The sequence below is a fragment of the Drosophila nasuta genome, chromosome 2R (genome assembly GCF_023558535.2).
Source record: "Drosophila nasuta strain 15112-1781.00 chromosome 2R, ASM2355853v1, whole genome shotgun sequence".
NCBI classification, from domain to species: domain Eukaryota; kingdom Metazoa; phylum Arthropoda; class Insecta; order Diptera; family Drosophilidae; genus Drosophila; species Drosophila nasuta.
This window is the reverse complement of record NC_083456.1, coordinates 25,488,832-25,509,145: the sequence shown is the minus strand read 5'-3', so window position 1 is coordinate 25,509,145 and position 20,314 is coordinate 25,488,832. Positions and strand designations below refer to the sequence as shown.

Sequence of the window (20,314 nt, the reverse complement as noted above, 5' to 3'; positions counted from 1 at the left end):
AGTACCTGTTGCTGCCCACCAGCTGGAAGGTGCGCAGGTAGATCGAGAGGGAAAGAGTGTCAGTGTGTGTGGATCGTAAGACATGCTGTGGACTGTAAGTAACCTGAGACTCTCGCCTACCCTTTGCTGTGGATTTCAATCCAAGCAGCTGGGGTAGCTCAACATGCGGTCTCGCTCTTCCAAAACAAGAGGATTGTATTTAAGCTTCTCTCGGCCTCTCTTCAGTTCTCTGATAAATTGCACTCATATATTTGCTGTGGTGTGTAAGATTACCGGTTTATCAGCTTGGCAGCGACTAGTATGTCGGTATTTCGATCAGCCGGCTGAGTTCTTGGCTAAGTCTGAATGCATATCAATTAATGGGTGTTGCTTGAAATTCTTTCATCAACTTTTAATATGCAAATGTCGCGTTTTATGTTAAGAACATTTCTACTTATTCGAACAAGTTTTAGATTGAGCGCTTTGAATTCGGTTTGTTTTTTTCCAATTGATGTACAAAATTCCAATATTTCATGATTTTGTATGAACTTTATTGTTTATATTTTTATTAAAAAATTGTGCATAATACAGCGTATTATATTTTTTAATATATGATTAAAGAGAGTCTATATTAAAATATGCTTTCAAACACCAAACTTCAAGCAAGTTTGTCTTATATTGTTTTGGTTGTTGTCTCCGCTAAAAGCTTTTGCTTGGTTTGTTGCTGAACGGTTATAATGTCATTTTAACCATTTGCTGATTTTAAATCAGAAATTATTTGAGGAATACTTAAAAAATTAATTTTACTTTTAATTTGTTTTTCATTAATACTAAGAATACTATGAAATTACATGCATTCATGAGAATTTAAGCTGGTCTTAAATATGGAAATATGGTAATAACTATTACCCACAATTAATGTATAAAAGCGAAACCCTTTTTTAGTTTCCCGTTCAGATGAGTGATCGGCAATTGATCGAACGTGTTAGCATTGCGCAGTAAATAATATATTATTGTTAAGATTTTCACAGAATGCTGCGATATAAAGAAGTATTTTCGCTATTATTTCTGTCTATGACAGTTTTGAAGTTATGTCGTAAGTATCTCAAAATATGATATACATTTATTTAATTATTAATTTAATTTAATCTTTAGTCACTTTAGAAGCAAACATAAGCTGTTATACTGCCACTGGGAAAGAAGGCACCTGCATTTCCGCCAATCAATGTCCATTTGTAATTGAATTATTTACCAAATATGGAAAAAATATTCCGCATTTGCTAAAAAATCAAATTAAAGAAATGACGTGTGACAATAATGAGGAAGCAGTAAGAAGATTTTTCTTGCTACCTTTTTACAAATATCTTAAAAGTTTATATTCATTATCTTGCATAGCGTTACCCAATATGCTGTCCCAACGAACAAAGTAAAGCACCCGAAGCTACATTGAAAGCATCGCAAAATCTTGGCTACATCGATCCAAAAGGATTGCAGCTACTTAAGTCATATCCTGAATGTGGTGGCAAATATAATGGCGAGCGATATTCTTTCAATGTGGCCCATGGTAAGCCAGCCAAGGCATATGAGTTCCCTTGGATGGCGCTCTTGAAGTACGAAAAAGCAGGTCGACCTTTTCTTTGTGGCGGGAGCTTGATCACCGATCGATTCGTCTTAACGGCTGCCCACTGTACTACAACCTCATTTGAGCTGTAAGTCCTTTAAGGTCATTTCTCCATTTCCATTTCTCCAAAACCCTTTAATAGTTTACATACTGTTCAGAGTTGCAGTTCGCTTGGGAGAGCATGATCTGGACACAGAAGAAGGAGGAGAAATAGAATATGGAATTGAGGACATACGCACACATCCCAACTATGAGCACGGATCCATCAACTACGATATAGCACTTATCAAACTAGATAGAATCGTCGTTGAATTATTCATTGAGCCCATCTGTCTTCCCATCAATGTTTCTCAAAATCTGAAATATAATGAGAACTTATACATCGCCGGTTGGGGTAAAACAGAAGATGAAGTACCATCTCCGATTCTACGCATGGCTGAAGTCCAACAACAAGATCTGGATGTATGCCGTAAATACTATTCGAATGCACCACTTAGTGAGAATCACATCTGCGCCTTGGGCGATAGTCAGCAAGAGACATGTCGTGGTGACTCTGGTGGTCCGCTATTCTCCGCCAATTTAATTGACAGCACACCACAATGTGTGCAGTTTGGTGTTATCTCTTTTGGAGGTCTCGGTTGTGGCATCAACAAAAATCGTCCAGGAGTATTTGCTTCAGTTCTCGATATGCTGCCTTGGATAACGCAGAATCTGTATTAAATAACAGATAAAGAATATTAATTTTTATTTAAAAAACTGTAAATAACTACATTAAAAGCTTTAAAATGCTAATTCTAAACTATTCGATAAATCTATGAATACCATAAATCTGTTTTGCTTATTATACATACATCTAAAGAACATATCGCTAGTATGCATTAAAGTTGGGGAAACCCCAGGAAATATGACTAGATTTTAATTAATTATTTATCAGAAAAGCACAACAATTAAAAGTTAATTTTTATGCCAGTATTACTTGCTTCCGGGCTTTATATACTACACCAAGTTACAGTCTCATTCTCCGCTTAGTCGTTCAACGATCGCAAACTTAACAGGTTTAGATTTATAAAAAGATCTCGACAATATGCAATTGTTCACTGACATTTTTGCTGTGCTTCTACTTGCATTTCCTTCTCTCGTGTTAAGCGTTAACTAATCCAATATAATCCTAAATTTCCTAATTGAAGAATACTCCCATAATTTATAGAGTCTGGTATAAGCTGTTACACACCCACTGGGGAAGAAGGCATTTGTATAACTGCCAAGCAATGTCCATTTGTAATTGATCTTCTAAAGCAATATAACGATAAGGTTCCGCGTATTATACAGAACCAGATTAGAGAATTGGCCTGTGATGGCGAGGAAGGAGTTGTAAGTTAATATTGGGGAGTCTTTTTCAATGAATTTACCTATTCTTTTGTTTTTATAGAGATTCGCAATCTGCTGTCCTAACACACCGAAGGTTATACTTGAGGAGCATGTTGAGCCGCAAAACCTCAGCTTCGTAGATCCCAAAGGCATGAAAATACTCGATTCTGTTACCCACTGTGGACAAAGAATACCAGGAGCCGAAAGTCTTATAGTGGGGAGCTATGGAGAGCTTACACGAAAAGGAGAATTTCCCTGGATGGTGCTGTTGAAATACGAGACATCAGGCCGACCTTTTCTTTGTGGCGGAAGTTTGATCACAGGTCGGTTCGTCTTAACTGCAGCTCACTGTACCACAGCTCCCACTAAGCTGTAAGTGATGAATGTAAATACCAATGTTCTCTATAAAAATTGTTTTACTTTTAGTATTGGCGTTCGTTTGGGAGAGCACAATCTCGATACTGATAATGATTGCAGCATTTGGGTTGGATATAAAACGGACTGTCTGCCACCCTATGAGGAGTTTGGCATCGAGGATATTCGACCACATCCCAAATTTGAAATACACACCAATAGTTATGATATAGCGTTGATTAAGCTTAATCAATCCGTCACATTTAAACCTCATATCAGGCCCATCTGTCTGCCCATTGATAAAGAGTCTAAAGACATTGCCTTCGATCAGAGCTTCTACATCGCCGGATGGGGTACAACAGAGAAAGGAATGGCATCTCATATTCTTCTAAAAGCGGTGGTTGAACGACAACATCTCGATGTTTGTCGAAAATACTATAATAATGCCACATTCACTAAAAATCATATTTGCGCCGTAAACGATCGCAAGCAGGAGACGTGTCGAGGTGACTCAGGAGGTCCGCTTTTCTTCCTAAATCACTTTAAAAAGACAATTAGATTTGTTCAATATGGCGTTATATCTTTCGGAGGTCAGTCCTGTGGCATCTACGAAAACCAACCTGGCGTATTTGCCTCGGTTCTCGACATGTTGCCTTGGATAACACAGAATGTCTATTAAGTATGTTTTGTTAATAAATTAGAAATTTTATTTAATGTTCCAATTCATTTATTTGAACATTAAAACTGATTATTTCAACAAAATTTTAACTTCATACTTTTAATGCGAAAAAGAGGATTGCTTCTAATCAAATTAGGGGATTAATTATTCACAGCTTAAAAACGCAAATTAATGCCCAAATTTCTTTCAAGCTTACGAGCTTGATATACTAAACCGAGTTACTGTCTCATTTTGCGTTCAGTCGCGAAATGATCGCAAACTTAACAGGTTCAGATTCTTAATAAAAACAACTCGACAATATGGTTTTATTTACTAGCGCCTTTGTTGTGCTTTTGCTCGCCTTTCCTTCTCTCGTTTTAAGTGGTAAGTAGTCAAAATAATTTCTAAATATTACAATTTAAGAATAAGAATTACGAATAATCATTAAATTTGCAGAGCCTGGTATAAGTTGTTACACACCTGTTGGGGACGAAGGCATTTGTATATCTGCCAACCAATGTCCAGCAGTGATTGATATTCTAAAGAAATACAATGGTAAGCTTCCACATAGAATACAGCATCAGATTAGAGAATTGGCTTGTAATGGCGAGAAAGGAGCAGTAAGTAAATATTGTTGATTCTCCTTTCACAATTCTAATAATCATGTTTCCCATTTTTATAGAGACATCCAATCTGTTGTCCTAATATTTCGATGCCCAATCTTCGGAGTGAAGTAAGCGAGCAGCCGAAGAATCTAAGCTACATAGATCCCAAAGGAATGGAAATTCTTAAAGCTATCACCGACTGTGGAAGACGAACTGAAATTCTCCAAAGTGGTGTATTGGTGGGCAATGGAGATATAACTCGAAAAGAGGAATTTCCCTGGATGGCGCTGTTGAAATACGAGACATCAGGGCGGCCTTTTCTTTGTGGCGGCAGCTTGATCACCGATCGGTTTATCTTAACTGCAGCCCACTGTATCACAGCTTCTGCCAACATGTAAGTGATAAATGTAGAATCAGATTTTATTCATCATATATCTCTCACTTTTAGAATTGCCGTTCGCATGGGAGAGCACAATCTTGGCATTGAAAATAATTGTTTAACTGATACAGATTGCCTCCCATCTTATGAGGAATTTGGTGTCGAGGATATTCGCCGACATCCCAAATATGAAAGGCATACCAATAGCTATGATATAGCATTGATCAAGCTCAATCGATCAGTCACATTTAGACCTAACATCAGGCCGATATGTCTGCCCATTGAGAGCAAATCTCAAAATATTGACGATGATGAGAGCTTCTACATCGCTGGTTGGGGTAAAACCGAAAAAAGTATGCATTCTCCTATTCTTCTCAAGGCGTTCGTCACACGACAACATCTTAATGTATGTCGAAAATACTATAAGAGTGCCACATTAACTGAAAATCATATTTGTGCAATGGGCTATAAAAAGCAGGAGACGTGTCAAGGTGACTCAGGTGGTCCACTTTTCACCCAAAATGTTTTCAATATAACAAATCGATTTGTGCAATATGGCGTTATATCATTTGGAAGTCAATCCTGTGGTATAAACAAAAACCAACCTGGCGTATTTGCCTCAGTTCTCGATATGTTGCCTTGGATAACACAGAATCTATATTAGGTATGTTAGTATATTAGAAATGTTATTGATGTTCCAATTCACTTTTATTTTAGCATTAAAACTGATTATTTCAACAAAATTTTAATTATAATACTCTTAATGCGAAATATACTATAAAGTTGCTTCTAATCAAATTAGGGGAAACCTGAAAATGTTGTTCATTAATTATTCTCAGCTACTGAGTTGTACGTTCTGACCAGAGTTAAATAATTTCAAAATGCAAATTAATGGCCAGATTACTTGCAAGCTTACGAGCTTTAGATACTAAACCGAGTTACTGTCTCATTTTGCGTTCAGTCGCGAAATGATCGCAAACTTAACAGGTTCAGATTCTTAATAAAAACATCTCGACAATATGGTTTTATTTACTGGCGTTTTTGTTGTGCTTTTGCTGGCCTTTCCTTCTCGTGCGTTAAGTGGTAAGTAATCCAAGCTTCTTCTGTGTATCCCAATTTAAGAATACTCATTAAAAGAATCTGGTATAAGATGCTACTCACCTGTTGGGGACGAAGGCATTTGTATATCTGCCAACCAATGTCCAGCAGTGATTGATATTTTAAAGAAATATAAAGGCAGGCTTCCGCATAGAATACACCATCAGATTAGAGAATTGGCCTGTGATGGCGAGAAGGGTGCAGTAAGTAAATATTGGTATTTCCCCTTTCACAATTCTATTACAAAAGTTCTTCCCTTTGTACAGAGATATCCAATCTGTTGTCCTACTGTTTCGATGCCCAATGTTGGTGGTGAAGTACTCGAGCAGCCGAAGAATCTAAGCTACATAGATCCCCAAGGAATGAAAATTCTTGAAGCTGTCACCGACTGTGGAGAACGAACAGAAAATCTCGGAAGTCGTGTATTGGTGGGTAATGGAGAGTTAACTCTAAAAGAGAAACGAATAGAAGATATCGAAAGTCGTGTATTGGTGAGCCATGGAGAGTTAACTCGAAAAGAAGAATTCCCCTGGATGGCGCTTTTGAAGTACGAAACCTCAGGGCGGCCTTTTCTTTGTGGCGGCAGCTTGATCACCGATCGGTTTGTCTTAACTGCAGCCCACTGTATCACAGCTTCTGCTAACATGTAAGTAATAAATGTAGGTTCAGATTTTATTCATCATATATCTTTCACCTTTAGAATTGCCGTTCGCATGGGAGAGCACAATCTTGGCATTGAAAATGATTGTTTAACTGATTGCCTTCCATCTTATGAGGAATTTGGCATCGAGGATATTCGGCGACATCCCAAATATGAACGGCATACCAATAGCTATGATATAGCGTTGATCAAGCTGAATCGATCCGTCACATTTAGACCTAACATCAGGCCGATCTGTCTGCCCATTGAGAGCAAGTCTCAAAATATTAACGATGATCAGAACTTCTATATCGCTGGTTGGGGCAAAACCGAGAAAAGAATGCCTTCTCCTATTCTTCTAAAGGCGTTGGTTGTTCGACAACATCTGGATGTATGTCGAAAATACTATAAGACTGGCACCTTCACTGAAAATCATATTTGCGCCATGGGCAATAAAAAGCAGGAGACTTGCCAAGGTGACTCAGGTGGTCCGCTTTTCTTTCGATATTTTTTCAAGACGACAACACGCTTTGTACAGTATGGCGTTGTATCTTTTGGAGGTCAATCCTGTGGCATCAACGAAAATCAACCTGGCGTATTTGCCTCGGTTCTGGACATGTTGCCTTGGATAACACAGAATCTCTATTGACGACAACATCATTTAATTTCTATTTAATCGTGATTCATTCCAAATAATGTAAAAACTTGTTAACATCACTTAAGTGAAGCTGCTAAGCTCCGCAATTATTTTAGTTTAGGGGATTAACCCCAGTGTAGCAAAGCTTATATCAATTACTTTAAGATCGAACAATATATTTAAGACCAATAAATTAATTGTTACTACTGCTATTTTATGCGATACATTCTATTGTAACTATGACTTAATAAATTATATCAGATTGATTGAATAAATAATGACTGTTCTAAACAGAGAGCCACATGGAGATATTATGTGTATATTTTTAGATGGAATTCGCACTTACTACAAGTGGTGTGCGTAAGCATAAAGATTGCGTTCTCCAATTCATAATATTATTAAGTGTTGAATCAATATTTATTAAGTTTGTCATGTCATAGAAGGAACACTCAAGAAATGTTCATCAGAGATGCAAAGTGAAATATGTATACAAGAATATAAAAGAAAATTATATTCAGTCATAGTTTTTATACCCGCTACCCATATAATAGAAGGGTATTATAACTTTGTGATTTGGTTGCGATCAAATAAAAATTGTTGAAGTTATTAAACAAATACTTTTGTATGAGCAAAAACGCCAACTTACTAGAGGTCTTAATTGCTTTGGGTAGCAATCTGGTATATTTTGCATTCTTTGGTATATTTTGAATATAGCACTGCGTCAATATACCAAATATAATCTATGACATTTATTTAGTATTTTTGTGGTATATTAATTTTAGTATTTTTAAACAAATTACAGATATAGATTAATATTGTTGTTCACAAAAAATGCAATTCTACTCAGATATATTAATTATATTCGATCTAAATGAAATATGATTTTTATTAGTATACATTTATTAATGACAATTGTATATTATTTTTCACACCAATATTTTAACGTAAATTATTGAAAAGTATAATAAATATATTTCACAGATTGTGCATATTCATATTTATAAAATTATTATAAAATAATTAGTTAGACAATGTTTAAAAAAATCGTTTAGGGCGTTTACATTATTATGAATATGAATATTTAATAGACAAGTTATTATGCAACACAGATTGTGAGTAATACTCGGATGCCTGGAAATTTAAAAGCCCCCTGTTGTTAATGGCCGAAGAAGACAGCCAACTTGCGGTTAGAACTCTGGCGCTTGACTCAAGCTGCCATTAATCGAGCCACGTCGCGACCTTATCCAACAATTTTATACAAGCATCATCCAGATGGATGACAAGATGCTTGTCAACATTTCGGGGATTCCAAAAGCTAACAAAAGCGAAGCCAATTAGAGTTGTACTCGGTTAAGTAAACAGACAACCCACTTCAGATTTCATTAATAAAGAATTATTGGACACTCTGTTGGACTTCCCAGCCTTGGAAATTCCATTAGATGGTTTTTGGGCAATCCAGACGCACTTGACCCTGGTTTGTGAAGGGGAAAAGTCAAAAGACAAATTGTCAAGTGGATACAGGCAAGTATATTTTGGGAATTCCTAGGAATGCGACGATTTTCCCACGCGACTAATATGTAAGGCAATTCAATCCACCCAGACGGAATGATAATCCTCTCGCGTAGAAATTAATATTACACAAAATGTGAGAGCGAAACAGGTCTCTGATTAGTTCAAGCGCAGCGATCGCACGTGCTACGCTGAGCAGCTACGGCGAGAGTAAAACCAGTTGGTCAGCGCGGAGAAATATAAATAAATAATAAAAACATGATCCCCAGCGCTTGGGTAAATAACAATTTATGCATTTTAATAGGCACCTTGCCCCAACAGCACGCGAACTTCTCATACAAAAGCGCGGCACACGACGCTACTTTATTCATTCTCATTCTCCACTCAGAAGCGAAAAGATCAACAAACGATCGTTCGAGTTCTAATTACGCGGCATCTGGCAGATAGATCTATATTTAGTATTTATATTGGAAAAAGTCTTGGACAGGATGCAGCTATTTATATGCACATTGGCCATTGTCTTGTTGGCCATTCCCAATCTGGTGATCAGTCGTAAGTTCATATATCTTATCAACGAAAAAGACGAAAACATCAGAGTTAACGCGTTTTATTGATGCGTTTGTTATAACCAGTCAAACGTGTTATTGTCATTTATCATTTATCAATGATTGTGAAATAATTATTTGCATTTTAGAGTCGGGCAGTGGCTGCTACACAACAAACGGCGAACAAGGCCTTTGTGTGCCTCTCCAGAAATGTCAATTTGTGCGTGATCTGCTCATCACCTTCGGACGCAATCTGCCACGCTCGATACAGAATGAGATTCGGCAAGAGACCTGCTATGGCGGACAGGGAGCAGTAAGTATTACATATTCTGGATTTCTTCCCTCAGACTCTTATTTATCAAACTCTTCCTTTACAGCCTTTCCATATGTGCTGTCCCAGAGGTGCCGTCTTGGAACCCCAAAGCAGTGGCCCCAAAGAAACACCGACACCACCTCAAAAAAAATCATCGGGTAATGTGCGACAAACCACACAGAATCTCCGATACATCGATCCCCAAGGCTTGGACGTCCTCAACTCTGTCACGGAGTGCGGTAAGAAGAGCAACATCAAGCTGAGCCACGGTGAGCCAACCAAGATTGGTGAATTCCCCTGGCTGGCGCTGTTGAAGTACGCAAAGTCAGGGAGACCTTTTCAATGTGGTGGAAGCTTGATCACCGATCGCTTTGTCTTAACTGCCGCTCACTGCACCAGAGGTGTCTTTGATCTGTAAGTATGAAATATTAAGGGTTCAGACTTCATTAGTTAATAACTTTCGTTCACTTTAGCGTTGGCGTGCGTCTGGGGGAACACAATCTCGCGACTGAGGAAGATTGCCAGGTGTTTGGCGGACGCCGCAGAGAATGCTTGCCACCTTATGAGGAGTATGGCATTGATGAGATACGCGCACATCCCAACTCGGGAGCGGGTTCCATCGGCTACGATATTGCCCTGCTCAAACTGGATCGCACAGTTACATTTAAGATTCACATCAAACCCATCTGTCTCCCCATTGACCGAACTTCCCAAGATATTGCCTACGATCAGAGTTTCTTCATCTCCGGTTGGGGCACCACAGAGAACAACGAACCATCAGATGTGCTGCTCAAGGCGGTGGTCAAGCGAAAAGATCTCGATGTGTGCCGCAACTACTATGCGGAAGCTCCAGTGACTGAAAATCATATTTGTGCAGTGAGCGAAGATACTCAACACACCTGTCGTGGAGACTCTGGTGGTCCGGTCTTCTTCCTCCATGCCTTCAAGCAAACAGCGCGCTATGTGCAGTATGGCGTTATCTCATTTGGAGGTCAACGCTGTGGCATCCACCAGAATGAACCAGGTGTGTTTGCCTCGGTTTTGGATATGTTGCCCTGGATCACACAGAATCTCCAATGATGATCGCACCTCATGATGTTGACACTTATTATTATTTATTCTAACATTAAGTTATCGATGCCATTGCCACAGTCTGTTGTAGACATTGTTTTTTAAATTACCTAGTTTTAAGTATTGCAAAATAAATTATGAATGCATATGAAAATGAATCTTTGAAGCTTTTATTGAACATAAGTATTTTGAGAATCGGAATCGTTGGAAATATTTCGGAAAATAAGTTTATTATTACGTTTAAGCATTTGGTAAATTTGTTACTCATAAATGCACAAAGTGTTTCATTTGAGGCTTATACAAATATTAATAGCCATACATTTCTACTGCAAAATAAAACAATTTAGTGAAAAGTTGTTGTTTATTTTTAACACCTGATTGTTGAACCAAGAGTTTCCAAATTTTATGATTTTATTTAGGAAGTTTGCAAACTCTATATATTTAGGAACTCAAACTGCGAAAATGAAACCCTTAAAAAAGTGCGTACTGAAAATATAAAATCAATTCTTTGTAACTATAGAAGAATAAGCTATTCCATTACATTTACATTTTTAAATTAAAATCATTCACGGACACACAGCATAATTCCTAATAATTTTTATCAAGTTTCCATATAAAACTATTGATTCACAGTAAAAATTCTCTGCAAATGAATCTGCGTAATTTCTTAAAAATCATGTAATATTTATATACCAAATTAACATATTTCTCTCGTTTATTATAAAAATCAACTTATGCAGAGATTGAAAATTTCAACTAACCAACTGGATCAGTTTGTTAGTATTTGTTTGCTATAAAATGCTTTCTTTATAATTGCAAACAAGTTATGATGTTAGGTAATATATTTTTATAATTATTAATAGAAGGTTTGATGATTTTAAAGATCATATATTTATATTTGAGATTGACAATAACAGAAGTTTGACGACTTTTGATTATAATTCGAGTTGATAATTAATAAGCAAAGTTTGACGTAGTAAAGAAGTTTTAATTTGTATTCCAAGAAATATTTAAATAAACTGTCTGCGAATCCATAATTGTAAACATATTCACAGCAGTCCAATGACACACCTAGAACTTCATTTTGTTTTCAATATCAACAACCTTAACAGCTTTTCTTCTTCACCCGGATTCCATCTTCTTCTGTATCTGATATGATTCATATCGTTTGTGTCTAGCTTGGTAACATCACAACTAGAACTCCAAGTTGGTTGCGAGCTTGACATTTTGTGAAATTCTGATTCAGATTAAATTCAAAAGCGATTACTCAGCCTGATAATGGCGTAGGTATGTTTTAATTAGCGGTTCACTTTTATTATAACTCGTATTATTGCATTTATTGTCCAGCCAAGTTAATCGAACCACGTCGGTTAATAAAGCCATAAACAATGAAATTATTTTCACATCTAAGCGACGTCAGACAGTCAGAGAGTATTACGTTAGTTGTAGTATGGGCTAACCCCGATACAGCAATTAATCGTAAACTTTTCTGCGACTTACGCTGATTGTATGCATTTCGATAAACTGTTACAAAATGATTTATTCCCAGTGATATTTGATATGACATTTGCAACATTGACCCATTAATCCAATTGAGGATGAACTAAATAGCAAAGTAGTCGGAGTACTCAACTATAAGATACCCTGTAAATTTTACTTAAAATTATATTTCTTTTGTTAATCAAAATTTTAATATTTTACATCTAGCTTGTGTCAAGCATATTTATATTTTATATGACCTTTTTTCCAATAGAATTTATTATACAAAAAAATAATCCCCTATTGTTTATTAATAGTAATTTTGTGCCTGGGGTGAGCCTAAATTGACTTGAACTTGCAACAATAAAAAGATGTTATCGCTATGAAAGGCTTCTATTGTCTGGGCTGGAGCTTTTATTCACCAATAAAGGGACTCGGCGGAAAGCTTCCTAAACTGGCAACTAGTGCAACAGAATAAGTTTTGGGAACGGACGTGTTAGTTACACGGACTATGAACTGGAAGGAATATTTGCCGTGGGCACTTAGAGTGTAAATTACCATACAACTTTAATCATATTATATAACCTAATTATATTTCGTATTCAAAACCAGGTTTCTCTATTTACTCTCATTTTACTTCTCGCTGCCGTTTTTTGTAACGGTTGCCAGAACTTTGTTGGAAAATTTCACTTCCACTTCTGTGTCGTTTAACTTGGATACGCTTTAGTAAGTTAATAAAAAATATATATAGTACAGATCGATAAAGCTATGATACATTTCAGCCTTAACTGGAATACTTCGTTTCCGGCTATAACAGTGTGTGAACTCTACAACTCCGAGAAGATATGGGATATAAGCGATGATCATTTTGGTTCAGAGCACGAATTGTATATTGATGACTTTATTAGCGAGATTGCCTTCTTTCGTGGTATCTGCATCAGTTGCGAGAACTGTGACAAACTCAAATGTCCTGACAATTTCACAATGCTGTTGGATGTGGTTAGTATATTGGAGCAATATTACACTCAATACATTCTATATATTTTTCTATATTTTCCAATAGTTTCGCAGCAAATGTAATGAACTCATTATGGAGTGCAGCTACCTTAATATGTTCTTCGACTGCTGCGAACAGTTCTTGCCTATTCCCACAGAGTATGGTCTTTGTTTCTCCTTCAACTCGCATCAGGCACGCAAGGAATCTCAAGTGTACTACAAGAATAATCGCATAACGGGCGCCGGTCACCTAACTTTCCATGCGGCTGCCGATGTGCAAGTTCATGTGCATCCGCCTATCGATGTGCCATTTCACTTTGCCGAGGGCATGATCAGGGAAACAGTTTTAGTTGGCAGCTACAAGGAATTAATATTGAATGTCATCGAGGTGTTCAATCACGAATCAGTGGATGAGCTGAACTATGAGGAACGACGTTGTCGCTACGGTCACGAGCATGTCGAGCAGCGACTGGGCATCTATGAGTTCTATAGTTACTCCGGTTGCATTGTCGAGTGTACGGTGGCATTGCATCTGCTCTATTGCAATTGCACCAGCCATTTTATGGCTATGCCCAGCAAGAGTTCGCTGCCCGTCTGTGACTATCGTGGACTCATTTGCTTGACGAACATAAACGAAAAGATCTTGACTGAGCGCAAGTCCTGTGATTGCATGAGCTCTTGTGAGGAGCCAGAGTACAACATTATCTTCAATACAGCAGATGAGTAGGTAAAAATAACTTAAATTAATTACATCTAGTTAATATTGGTTGACTTGCAGTAAACAGGAGGCTGAAAGAGATGTTTCCGATATTCATGTGGCACTCGTCGAGTTGCCCACGCAACGTTATGTGCGTCGCGTGGCCAAAACCCACTTGGATCTTTTAAGTAAGACTCGATATACATATATTAATTGCTCGGCATTTTTAAATTATATTAAAATGTTCTTCTTTTACAGTTTCTGTTGGTGGTTTAGTTGGACTATTCTTCAACACATCGGCGTTGCGCCTTGTGGAAACCGTATTTCTTATTTTGGAGTATAGACGATCGATATACAATTGGGCAAAACGAATCTACCTTGGCACATTAAAGTATTTACAGTTGTTAATAGGTTTAAAGTAAATCACAAATCATGTTATTAAATTCTAATTGTCTTCCAATTGCGCAAGTATTATATATATATTCTATATATATAGCATTGTTTCAGTTAAAAACTGCTGATTTTCATTGGCACATAAGCCTTCTCTGATGGCTGACTAGATCCAGTTGTGGGCTTAATCACTTCCAGCAGCGTTTCCATATAGCTGGGCAAATAAACGTAGCTGGAGAAGATCACAAGTACAACCATAATCAGAAAGAATCCATCTAGAATAAAAATAGCTTATTAATAAACTGAGCTATCACCGGAAAAATGCACTTACTGATTAGCTTCTTTTCCCATGGCTCAAACATGTTAATGCAAGTTATAAGCTCATATTGACGATACAAATGTGAGGCGGTTTGTTTTAAATTCCACATTTTGAATTTAATTGCACTTTTTTTGTCGGTTTTCGCTTTACGAATACAATATAATCAAAACAGTTCACGCAATAACTTTTTGCTCACACTCTCATTGCTAATTTCTGTGTGTTTCTTGAACAGAAATTGCTCCACAAGTTTCTCACAATTTTTATATATTTAATTTATTTATAGAAATTGCTTTGCATGAAAATGATTTATCATTAAATACAATCTATCAAGAACTTTATTGTTTTCCTTTTACGACTTCCAAAAAAACAAAACAGCTGAGTGCAGTGTGTACACAAAGTTTTCTATTTTAAAATTTAGTGTTGGAAAGTAGTTTCAATTCATAGCAAGAAGCTTTTGTATGTGGGTTGGCAGCCATTGCGTTTGTTGGCGCGCGATTTACAGTTACGTTCGTCGGAAAATTTTCAGCGCTTTTATAATTGTACGAAAAAACGGAATATTATAGTTTATTTAACTTCTAAATAGTGCAAATAAGTATGCAAGTGAATAAGTGTGCCAACAGATAGAATGAAAGCGTGAATGTAAGGTGTTGTATTCGCTTTTAACGTGCACTGTCGCAACGCCCGTTGGTCCAATTGTTTTTATCGGTAAATATAAGCCTACATGTGCAAATACGCATTAAATTTGTGAAAATCGTGTAGCTAACCACACAATTAGTGTTTGTAATTTGAGTTCAAGCTAATAATGAGCAATAAATAAAGTGCGCGGTCAACTTCATACCCTAGGTGTCTCAGCAACAACAACTGCAGTTAAAAAAGTGTGTCAAGGGAACACCCTGTGATACTCGAGTGTCGTAGCAACCACCTTTTTGTGAAAGTACACAATCAGCTGTTACAACTTAAAGTTCGGTTACGTAGCGCGAAATTCAAATTCATGCGATTCTATCGCACTTTAAAAATATATATTTTTTTCATATTTTTTTTAAGTGAAGTGAAAGTTTTTGTGTAATAATACAAATTTAAATAAAATTAATGTGAAAATCAAAAATGTTCAATGAAAAAAGTGAAACAATTGGATACATTTGGTTTTATATAAAGCGTGAGTACTTCTTTGATATTTGATATGCGCATTACTTTTTAATGTGACTTTTATAGCTTAATTCGTTAAGTTGTCTGCTAATCTGCTGTCATTTTTTGGGTCACATCAAAACCATGTGCGTTGTAGTTTTTATCGCCCGACCATTTGCCAGACTTAGCACATAAATTTGCCTTCTCAACAAAGTGTCTGCAGCATCTTCTCATGGCTGGCTGATGGCCAAGGTAAAAGAATAGCCACATAAACAGGATTTAAAGCCATTGCGCCATAATTCGCACTGTTCAAACTAGCACATTTGGTGTGCAATCTTGCAAGTGGCAACTTGCAAACTGGCAACTTACATCTGGCCAGCTGTATTGAGCTGAGCACTTGCCCAAGGCAAAAGCTTTGGCCATAACGACAACGACGACGACGACGACGACGACGCTGCTATCAATGCCTGGCGGTTTTGCCGATTGACAGCCGAGCCCGAGTGGCTTGATTTATGCGCGCGGCGCAGGAATGTGGCAAAGTGTAAAAAATGTTTACACACACACACACCTATGGTGTCGTTGTCTCCGTTTTGGTTTCGAACTCGGACTCGGACGCGGACGCGGTCTCGGTCTCAATCGAGTCCAGAGCAAAGTCACGCATATGCAGCTACAACTAATTCAATTTCCACTTGCCATGGTACATGGTGTGGTGGCGGCTGTTTAGCCAAGTGTGCACGCCTAATTGGTAATGCGATCGGCTTTATTGAGGCGCAGGCGCAGTGTCTTAGTCGCAGTCGCAGTTGCAGTCTCAGTCTCAGTCGCTGTAACTGAAGTCGATGTGGATGTCGTTGCTGTTGCTATTGCTGTTGTTGTTGCTGTTACTGTGGTTGAATCAGTTGCAGGCTATCGCTGTCGCTCAGCGTAAATCCCATTACGTGCAATCCGTTTCGAGCCATAAACATGTTGCTGCAGCTGCATCCTCCACCAGCAACACGCCTCTCCGCCCCTCTGTTGCTGATGTTGTCTGCCCGCTATTCTGGCTTCCAGCAGCGCAACTTGTCGCTCGAACTTAATTGCCATGGCTGCGCTTATGACTTTCGTGTGCAATGCATCCACATCCACATCAACATTCACATTGCCCCGTCGCTGTTGTTATATTAGAAAGTAACTTGGCAAAAAAAAAACCTATCAGCATCCACAGGCTGAGCGTGGTATCGCCATCGTCGTCGTCGTCGTCATCCTTCGCCTGTTGCTGGCGCTATTTTCGACACCGCTTTGGCCTGCCATAAATTGCCAAATGCCAGGCCAGCGTCTCATGGCCCTGAAAAATGCACTCGACGCGCTCATCTCAGCCGCAAAATTAGAAAAAAAGTCGGTTGGCTAATTTACTGAGCGGCGCACTGCACAGTTCCCTTTTTACCTGCTCGGTTGGCTCGGTTTGAAAGTCCATTTTCCATTTCGTACGGTTTTCAATTAAAGCAACTGAGCTGAAACTTGCAGCTGCCACGACCTCGCGCGCCCAAAGTTCAGGCCGAAGCAACTAATTCCCCAACACCGCAGCAACAACCACGACGATGACGATGGCATTAACCGATAGCGACTCCCAGGAACTGTGCAAACTGCATCCGCCATGAGATAATCTAATTTTTTTGCCCCTCTTGTTGCTGTTGCTTTTGTTTTTTCGGTATTGCATTATTGTTCTGCTGAAAAATTGTTATTAATTGAGTTGTTCGAATCGCTTGCACAAAGTTCCTCACCCCCTTAAAATCCCATTGAGACCTTTTTTAAAGCCGTGGGTGGTCGACGGTTTTGTTTGCCATTTGACATTATTGACCGCTCGCCTCATTTGCCCAATTTAATTGAGTTTGGCCATCAATAAGCCGAAATGGCAGCGTGATCGCGCTGAGATCGCACCATTGGGCCGCCACTTCGCCTAATTTGCATACACTTTAATTTATGCTCATCAATTAGCTGATTAATTTATTTGGCGTGAGACGCGGAGCAGCCAGTCGCCAGTGTCGGCTGTGAGCCATGCTTAAAACGCTTGTCTAATTAGATAAATGTGCTACATTAATGTCGCCTCTTGACATTTATAAAGCGTCGCCGCTGGCCAATAACTTAGATCATTTCTGGGTGCAAAGGGGGAGGCTCTGACGTATTCAATTAATTGCTGTGGGGAAATTTTTTGCAAAATATGCTTAATTATGCATCTATTTATGGCAATAAACAAAAATAAATGTCAACTAACTAAAATTATTAGCCTTTGCTATGCGTGGGAGCCAAAACAGGCATCTGCCAATTTTTAATGTAGAAATCTATTACTTATTTATTTCTTTTCTTTAAATTGACAAATTAATTTATTTAACCTTTCTTTCTTCAAGAAATTGCGAAATGTGTTTTTAAGGAATGAACTATAATTAATGCTTTGAATCATTACATTTTTCTTAATTGTCAGAAATTTATTTGCAGCTTATATCAAATTAGACAATAAGTTATAGGAATGGAAGACAGCTTTCCGCTTGTTAAATTTACATTTATTCCACATCTAATCTTAAGCTCTTACACATAGTAAACTCTACTTCTTTGCTGGACATAAATTAGATTTGATCTGGCGCCTATTTGTGGCATTAGCGTTAGCTTGTCTTTGCTATTTGTTGGCACAGATCTGTGCCAATCAATTCCCACCCCAAATTAGCCTATAATACTGTTGTAGCATAAATGCCACCTGTCCGACAAACACGGACATGCCTCGATCTCAATCCGACTGCTACTCGTTGAGAGTTGAGAGTTGTTGTTGGTAACTTGCCACTGCTGTAGAAGGTGCTTCGTCTGGGTAGCGAGGGAAATGGAAAAATATTTTAATTAAAATACAACTAAACGTTTACTGTAAGCGATGTTATCCGTTGCATTTCATTCCGCAGCAGCAACAGCAGCAGCACGGCAACAAATGGCAACAACAAGGCGGCCAGCTAGCTACCGGGCTGCGTGTCTGTGGCGCTAGGCGCTGAGTGCAATTGTTGCATGCAACAACATCAACATGTGTCGCACATCGCCTATTTGAATATATATCAAATCAGTTTAAGATAATTTTCTATAACAGCTCCACGACACACTCACAACAACAACAACAGAGACAGCAAATAGCCGCGCACATTTTCTGCAATTGTAGATTGGCCAAGTTCGTTGCCTAAGTCTTTCGTTTTGGGTTGCCTACCCAGTTGCCTAGTGCATATTTTACGCGGCAGCATTGTGGCGAACGTTTTGTGTGCGACGTCTCGAAATTAAGTTGTTTTGCATAAAAGCACCATAAAAAGTCGCATGGACGAACGCATGGTTAACAGAAGTCAAGCAAGAGAAGGAGAGAGAGAGAGAGAGAGAGAGAGAGAGATGGAAGGCAGCAGTCAGCAGGCAACAACAATTGTGATTAGAACGACACGACAGGCACGACATGAGCGCACAGGGCAGCCCAAAAAGACACGAAGACATATGACATTGCAGTTGTAGATCTTGTAGTTGTAGTTCTTCTTGTTGCTGTTGTTGTTGCTCCTCCAAAACGAACGAATATGGACAACAATTGCCCCCAAAGACAGCAACGAAAATTGCCAAGTCAACACGAGCGACGTATGTCAACAAATGGCACTGCCATTAGCGGCCAATCGGACCAGACTACGACATGGCATAGGATTTGGATTTGCAGCTTCCTGCAGCTGTTGCTGTTGCTGATGCTGCTGTTGGTAGGCAAATGCTAGATCGACAGCAGCAACATCAGCAGCAGCAGCAGCAGGAGCAACCGCTTGTTGCAACTATTATCAATTTAAGTTGGCTAATTGGTTTCAAATTTATGGACCTGTATTTGATATTTATGTCGTCTGCTAGGCCAGCCAAAGAGCCGAGCGAAACGGGCCACAGTCTACGATGACTGCGACGACGACGGCAGCAATTTTAGCCAGTTTGCCTTGCCCGTGGCATGCTGCAAACAACGTAATTGGCTTTCAATTTGCAGCAAATTGTTGCAACAGCCACCACCACGACAACAGCAACAACATCAACGAGACAACGAGAGAGCGAGAGAAACATATTTAGATTATAGACGGATAAAGTTTATGTACATTCTGTTCTGGCCAATCGAGTTTCCTCTCTTCCTCTTTTGGCTCCTCTCGTCTCGATTCGTCAATGTGTTGCAGGTTTTATTTTGTGTTTTGCGCTGTTGCCTCTTCCATAATTCCAATGAGTTATATGCCCATCATGTGCACTCGCGAGCCCTTCAAAAACGTTGAAAACGTAGCGCGCGTTAATTAAAAAACCAACAACAACAGCGGCAGCATCGAAAAGCGCCAAAAATGCTGCTAAAATATTTGTTGTTGCCCGTTTTTGTTGTGCGCGAAAAAGGGCGGCCGCCTTGTCGATTTGAGGCTCCGTTGGCTTAGCTGTTCAATAACTAAATAAAACACTCAGCTCGCTCTAAAAGCTGCGCGGATCGACGCGTTGTGTTGTGGATGAGGTAAGGAAGAGAAGCAGGAGGAGAAGGAGG

General features: G+C 38.6%; 7 protein-coding genes across 8 annotated transcripts; 6 read left to right on the top strand and 1 right to left on the bottom strand.

The window, feature by feature from the left end:
• The first annotated feature begins 951 nt into the window (after nucleotides 1–951).
• LOC132785642 (phenoloxidase-activating factor 3-like) lies at nucleotides 952–2,512 on the top strand. 2 transcript variants are annotated; one of them, XM_060791835.1, is made up of 4 exons: nucleotides 952–1,075; nucleotides 1,135–1,307; nucleotides 1,375–1,688; nucleotides 1,759–2,512. In XM_060791835.1, the coding sequence occupies exons 1-4, from the start codon at nucleotides 1,012–1,014 to the stop codon at nucleotides 2,318–2,320; spliced, it is 1,113 nt and encodes a 370-aa protein (XP_060647818.1). In that variant the 5' UTR covers nucleotides 952–1,011; the 3' UTR covers nucleotides 2,321–2,512. The 2 variants fall into 2 exon arrangements, with proteins under 2 accessions (XP_060647818.1, XP_060647819.1); XM_060791836.1 differs by having other exon boundaries at nucleotides 1,743–1,880.
• Nucleotides 2,513–2,637: 125 nt separating this feature from the next.
• LOC132785072 (serine protease grass-like) lies at nucleotides 2,638–4,090 on the top strand. Its single transcript, XM_060791047.1, has 4 exons — nucleotides 2,638–2,655; nucleotides 2,808–2,971; nucleotides 3,030–3,340; nucleotides 3,395–4,090. The coding sequence occupies exons 3-4, from the start codon at nucleotides 3,120–3,122 to the stop codon at nucleotides 3,999–4,001; spliced, it is 828 nt and encodes a 275-aa protein (XP_060647030.1). The 5' UTR covers nucleotides 2,638–2,655; nucleotides 2,808–2,971; nucleotides 3,030–3,119; the 3' UTR covers nucleotides 4,002–4,090.
• Nucleotides 4,091–4,123: 33 nt separating this feature from the next.
• LOC132785071 (serine protease grass-like) lies at nucleotides 4,124–5,707 on the top strand. Its single transcript, XM_060791045.1, has 4 exons — nucleotides 4,124–4,364; nucleotides 4,437–4,600; nucleotides 4,663–4,979; nucleotides 5,034–5,707. Exons 1-4 carry the CDS (start codon nucleotides 4,301–4,303, stop codon nucleotides 5,626–5,628), a joined length of 1,140 nt encoding a protein of 379 aa, XP_060647028.1. The 5' UTR covers nucleotides 4,124–4,300; the 3' UTR covers nucleotides 5,629–5,707.
• Nucleotides 5,708–5,912: 205 nt separating this feature from the next.
• On the top strand, nucleotides 5,913–7,631 carry LOC132785418 (serine protease grass-like). Its single transcript, XM_060791512.1, has 4 exons — nucleotides 5,913–6,047; nucleotides 6,102–6,265; nucleotides 6,329–6,708; nucleotides 6,763–7,631. Exons 1-4 carry the CDS (start codon nucleotides 5,984–5,986, stop codon nucleotides 7,349–7,351), a joined length of 1,197 nt encoding a protein of 398 aa, XP_060647495.1. The 5' UTR covers nucleotides 5,913–5,983; the 3' UTR covers nucleotides 7,352–7,631.
• A 1,580-nt stretch (nucleotides 7,632–9,211) lies between these two features.
• On the top strand, nucleotides 9,212–10,925 carry LOC132784959 (serine protease grass). Its single transcript, XM_060790891.1, has 4 exons — nucleotides 9,212–9,400; nucleotides 9,543–9,706; nucleotides 9,771–10,120; nucleotides 10,180–10,925. The coding sequence occupies exons 1-4, from the start codon at nucleotides 9,337–9,339 to the stop codon at nucleotides 10,784–10,786; spliced, it is 1,185 nt and encodes a 394-aa protein (XP_060646874.1). The 5' UTR covers nucleotides 9,212–9,336; the 3' UTR covers nucleotides 10,787–10,925.
• A 1,829-nt stretch (nucleotides 10,926–12,754) lies between these two features.
• Nucleotides 12,755–14,372, top strand: LOC132786908 (pickpocket protein 11). Its single transcript, XM_060793637.1, has 6 exons — nucleotides 12,755–12,805; nucleotides 12,869–12,982; nucleotides 13,039–13,255; nucleotides 13,320–13,975; nucleotides 14,031–14,137; nucleotides 14,208–14,372. Exons 1-6 carry the CDS (start codon nucleotides 12,768–12,770, stop codon nucleotides 14,369–14,371), a joined length of 1,296 nt encoding a protein of 431 aa, XP_060649620.1. The 5' UTR covers nucleotides 12,755–12,767; the 3' UTR covers nucleotide 14,372.
• LOC132786907 (serine palmitoyltransferase small subunit B) lies at nucleotides 14,167–15,034 on the bottom strand. Its single transcript, XM_060793636.1, has 2 exons — nucleotides 14,671–15,034; nucleotides 14,167–14,614 (listed from the first exon to the last, which is right to left on the bottom strand). Exons 1-2 carry the CDS (start codon nucleotides 14,765–14,767, stop codon nucleotides 14,457–14,459), a joined length of 255 nt encoding a protein of 84 aa, XP_060649619.1. The 5' UTR covers nucleotides 14,768–15,034; the 3' UTR covers nucleotides 14,167–14,456.
• Nucleotides 15,035–20,314: the final 5,280 nt, after the last annotated feature.

Excerpts from the sequence above, each read along its gene's own strand:
- LOC132785642 (XM_060791835.1), top strand. The coding sequence starts at position 1,012 with ATGCTGCGATATAAAGAAGTATTTTCGCTATTATTTCTGTCTATGACA. Across the intron at positions 1,076-1,134 it reads GACAGTTTTGAAGTTATGTC|TCACTTTAGAAGCAAACATA; the intron begins GTAAGTATCTCA and ends TTTAATCTTTAG. Across the intron at positions 1,308-1,374 it reads GTGACAATAATGAGGAAGCA|CGTTACCCAATATGCTGTCC; the intron begins GTAAGAAGATTT and ends TATCTTGCATAG.
- LOC132785072 (XM_060791047.1), top strand. The coding sequence starts at position 3,120 with ATGAAAATACTCGATTCTGTTACCCACTGTGGACAAAGAATACCAGGA. Across the intron at positions 3,341-3,394 it reads ACCACAGCTCCCACTAAGCT|TATTGGCGTTCGTTTGGGAG; the intron begins GTAAGTGATGAA and ends TTTTACTTTTAG.
- LOC132785071 (XM_060791045.1), top strand. The coding sequence starts at position 4,301 with ATGGTTTTATTTACTAGCGCCTTTGTTGTGCTTTTGCTCGCCTTTCCT. Across the intron at positions 4,365-4,436 it reads TCCTTCTCTCGTTTTAAGTG|AGCCTGGTATAAGTTGTTAC; the intron begins GTAAGTAGTCAA and ends TTAAATTTGCAG. Across the intron at positions 4,601-4,662 it reads GTAATGGCGAGAAAGGAGCA|AGACATCCAATCTGTTGTCC; the intron begins GTAAGTAAATAT and ends CCATTTTTATAG.
- LOC132785418 (XM_060791512.1), top strand. The coding sequence starts at position 5,984 with ATGGTTTTATTTACTGGCGTTTTTGTTGTGCTTTTGCTGGCCTTTCCT. Across the intron at positions 6,266-6,328 it reads GTGATGGCGAGAAGGGTGCA|AGATATCCAATCTGTTGTCC; the intron begins GTAAGTAAATAT and ends CCCTTTGTACAG. Across the intron at positions 6,709-6,762 it reads ATCACAGCTTCTGCTAACAT|AATTGCCGTTCGCATGGGAG; the intron begins GTAAGTAATAAA and ends TTTCACCTTTAG.
- LOC132784959 (XM_060790891.1), top strand. The coding sequence starts at position 9,337 with ATGCAGCTATTTATATGCACATTGGCCATTGTCTTGTTGGCCATTCCC. Across the intron at positions 9,401-9,542 it reads TCCCAATCTGGTGATCAGTC|AGTCGGGCAGTGGCTGCTAC; the intron begins GTAAGTTCATAT and ends TTTGCATTTTAG. Across the intron at positions 9,707-9,770 it reads GCTATGGCGGACAGGGAGCA|CCTTTCCATATGTGCTGTCC; the intron begins GTAAGTATTACA and ends CTTCCTTTACAG.
- LOC132786908 (XM_060793637.1), top strand. The coding sequence starts at position 12,768 with ATGAACTGGAAGGAATATTTGCCGTGGGCACTTAGAGT. Across the intron at positions 12,806-12,868 it reads TTGCCGTGGGCACTTAGAGT|GTTTCTCTATTTACTCTCAT; the intron begins GTAAATTACCAT and ends ATTCAAAACCAG. Across the intron at positions 13,256-13,319 it reads TCACAATGCTGTTGGATGTG|TTTCGCAGCAAATGTAATGA; the intron begins GTTAGTATATTG and ends ATTTTCCAATAG.
- LOC132786907 (XM_060793636.1), bottom strand. The coding sequence starts at position 14,767 with ATGTGGAATTTAAAACAAACCGCCTCACATTTGTATCGTCAATATGAG. Across the intron at positions 14,615-14,670 it reads ATGGGAAAAGAAGCTAATCA|ATGGATTCTTTCTGATTATG; the intron begins GTAAGTGCATTT and ends TTTTTATTCTAG.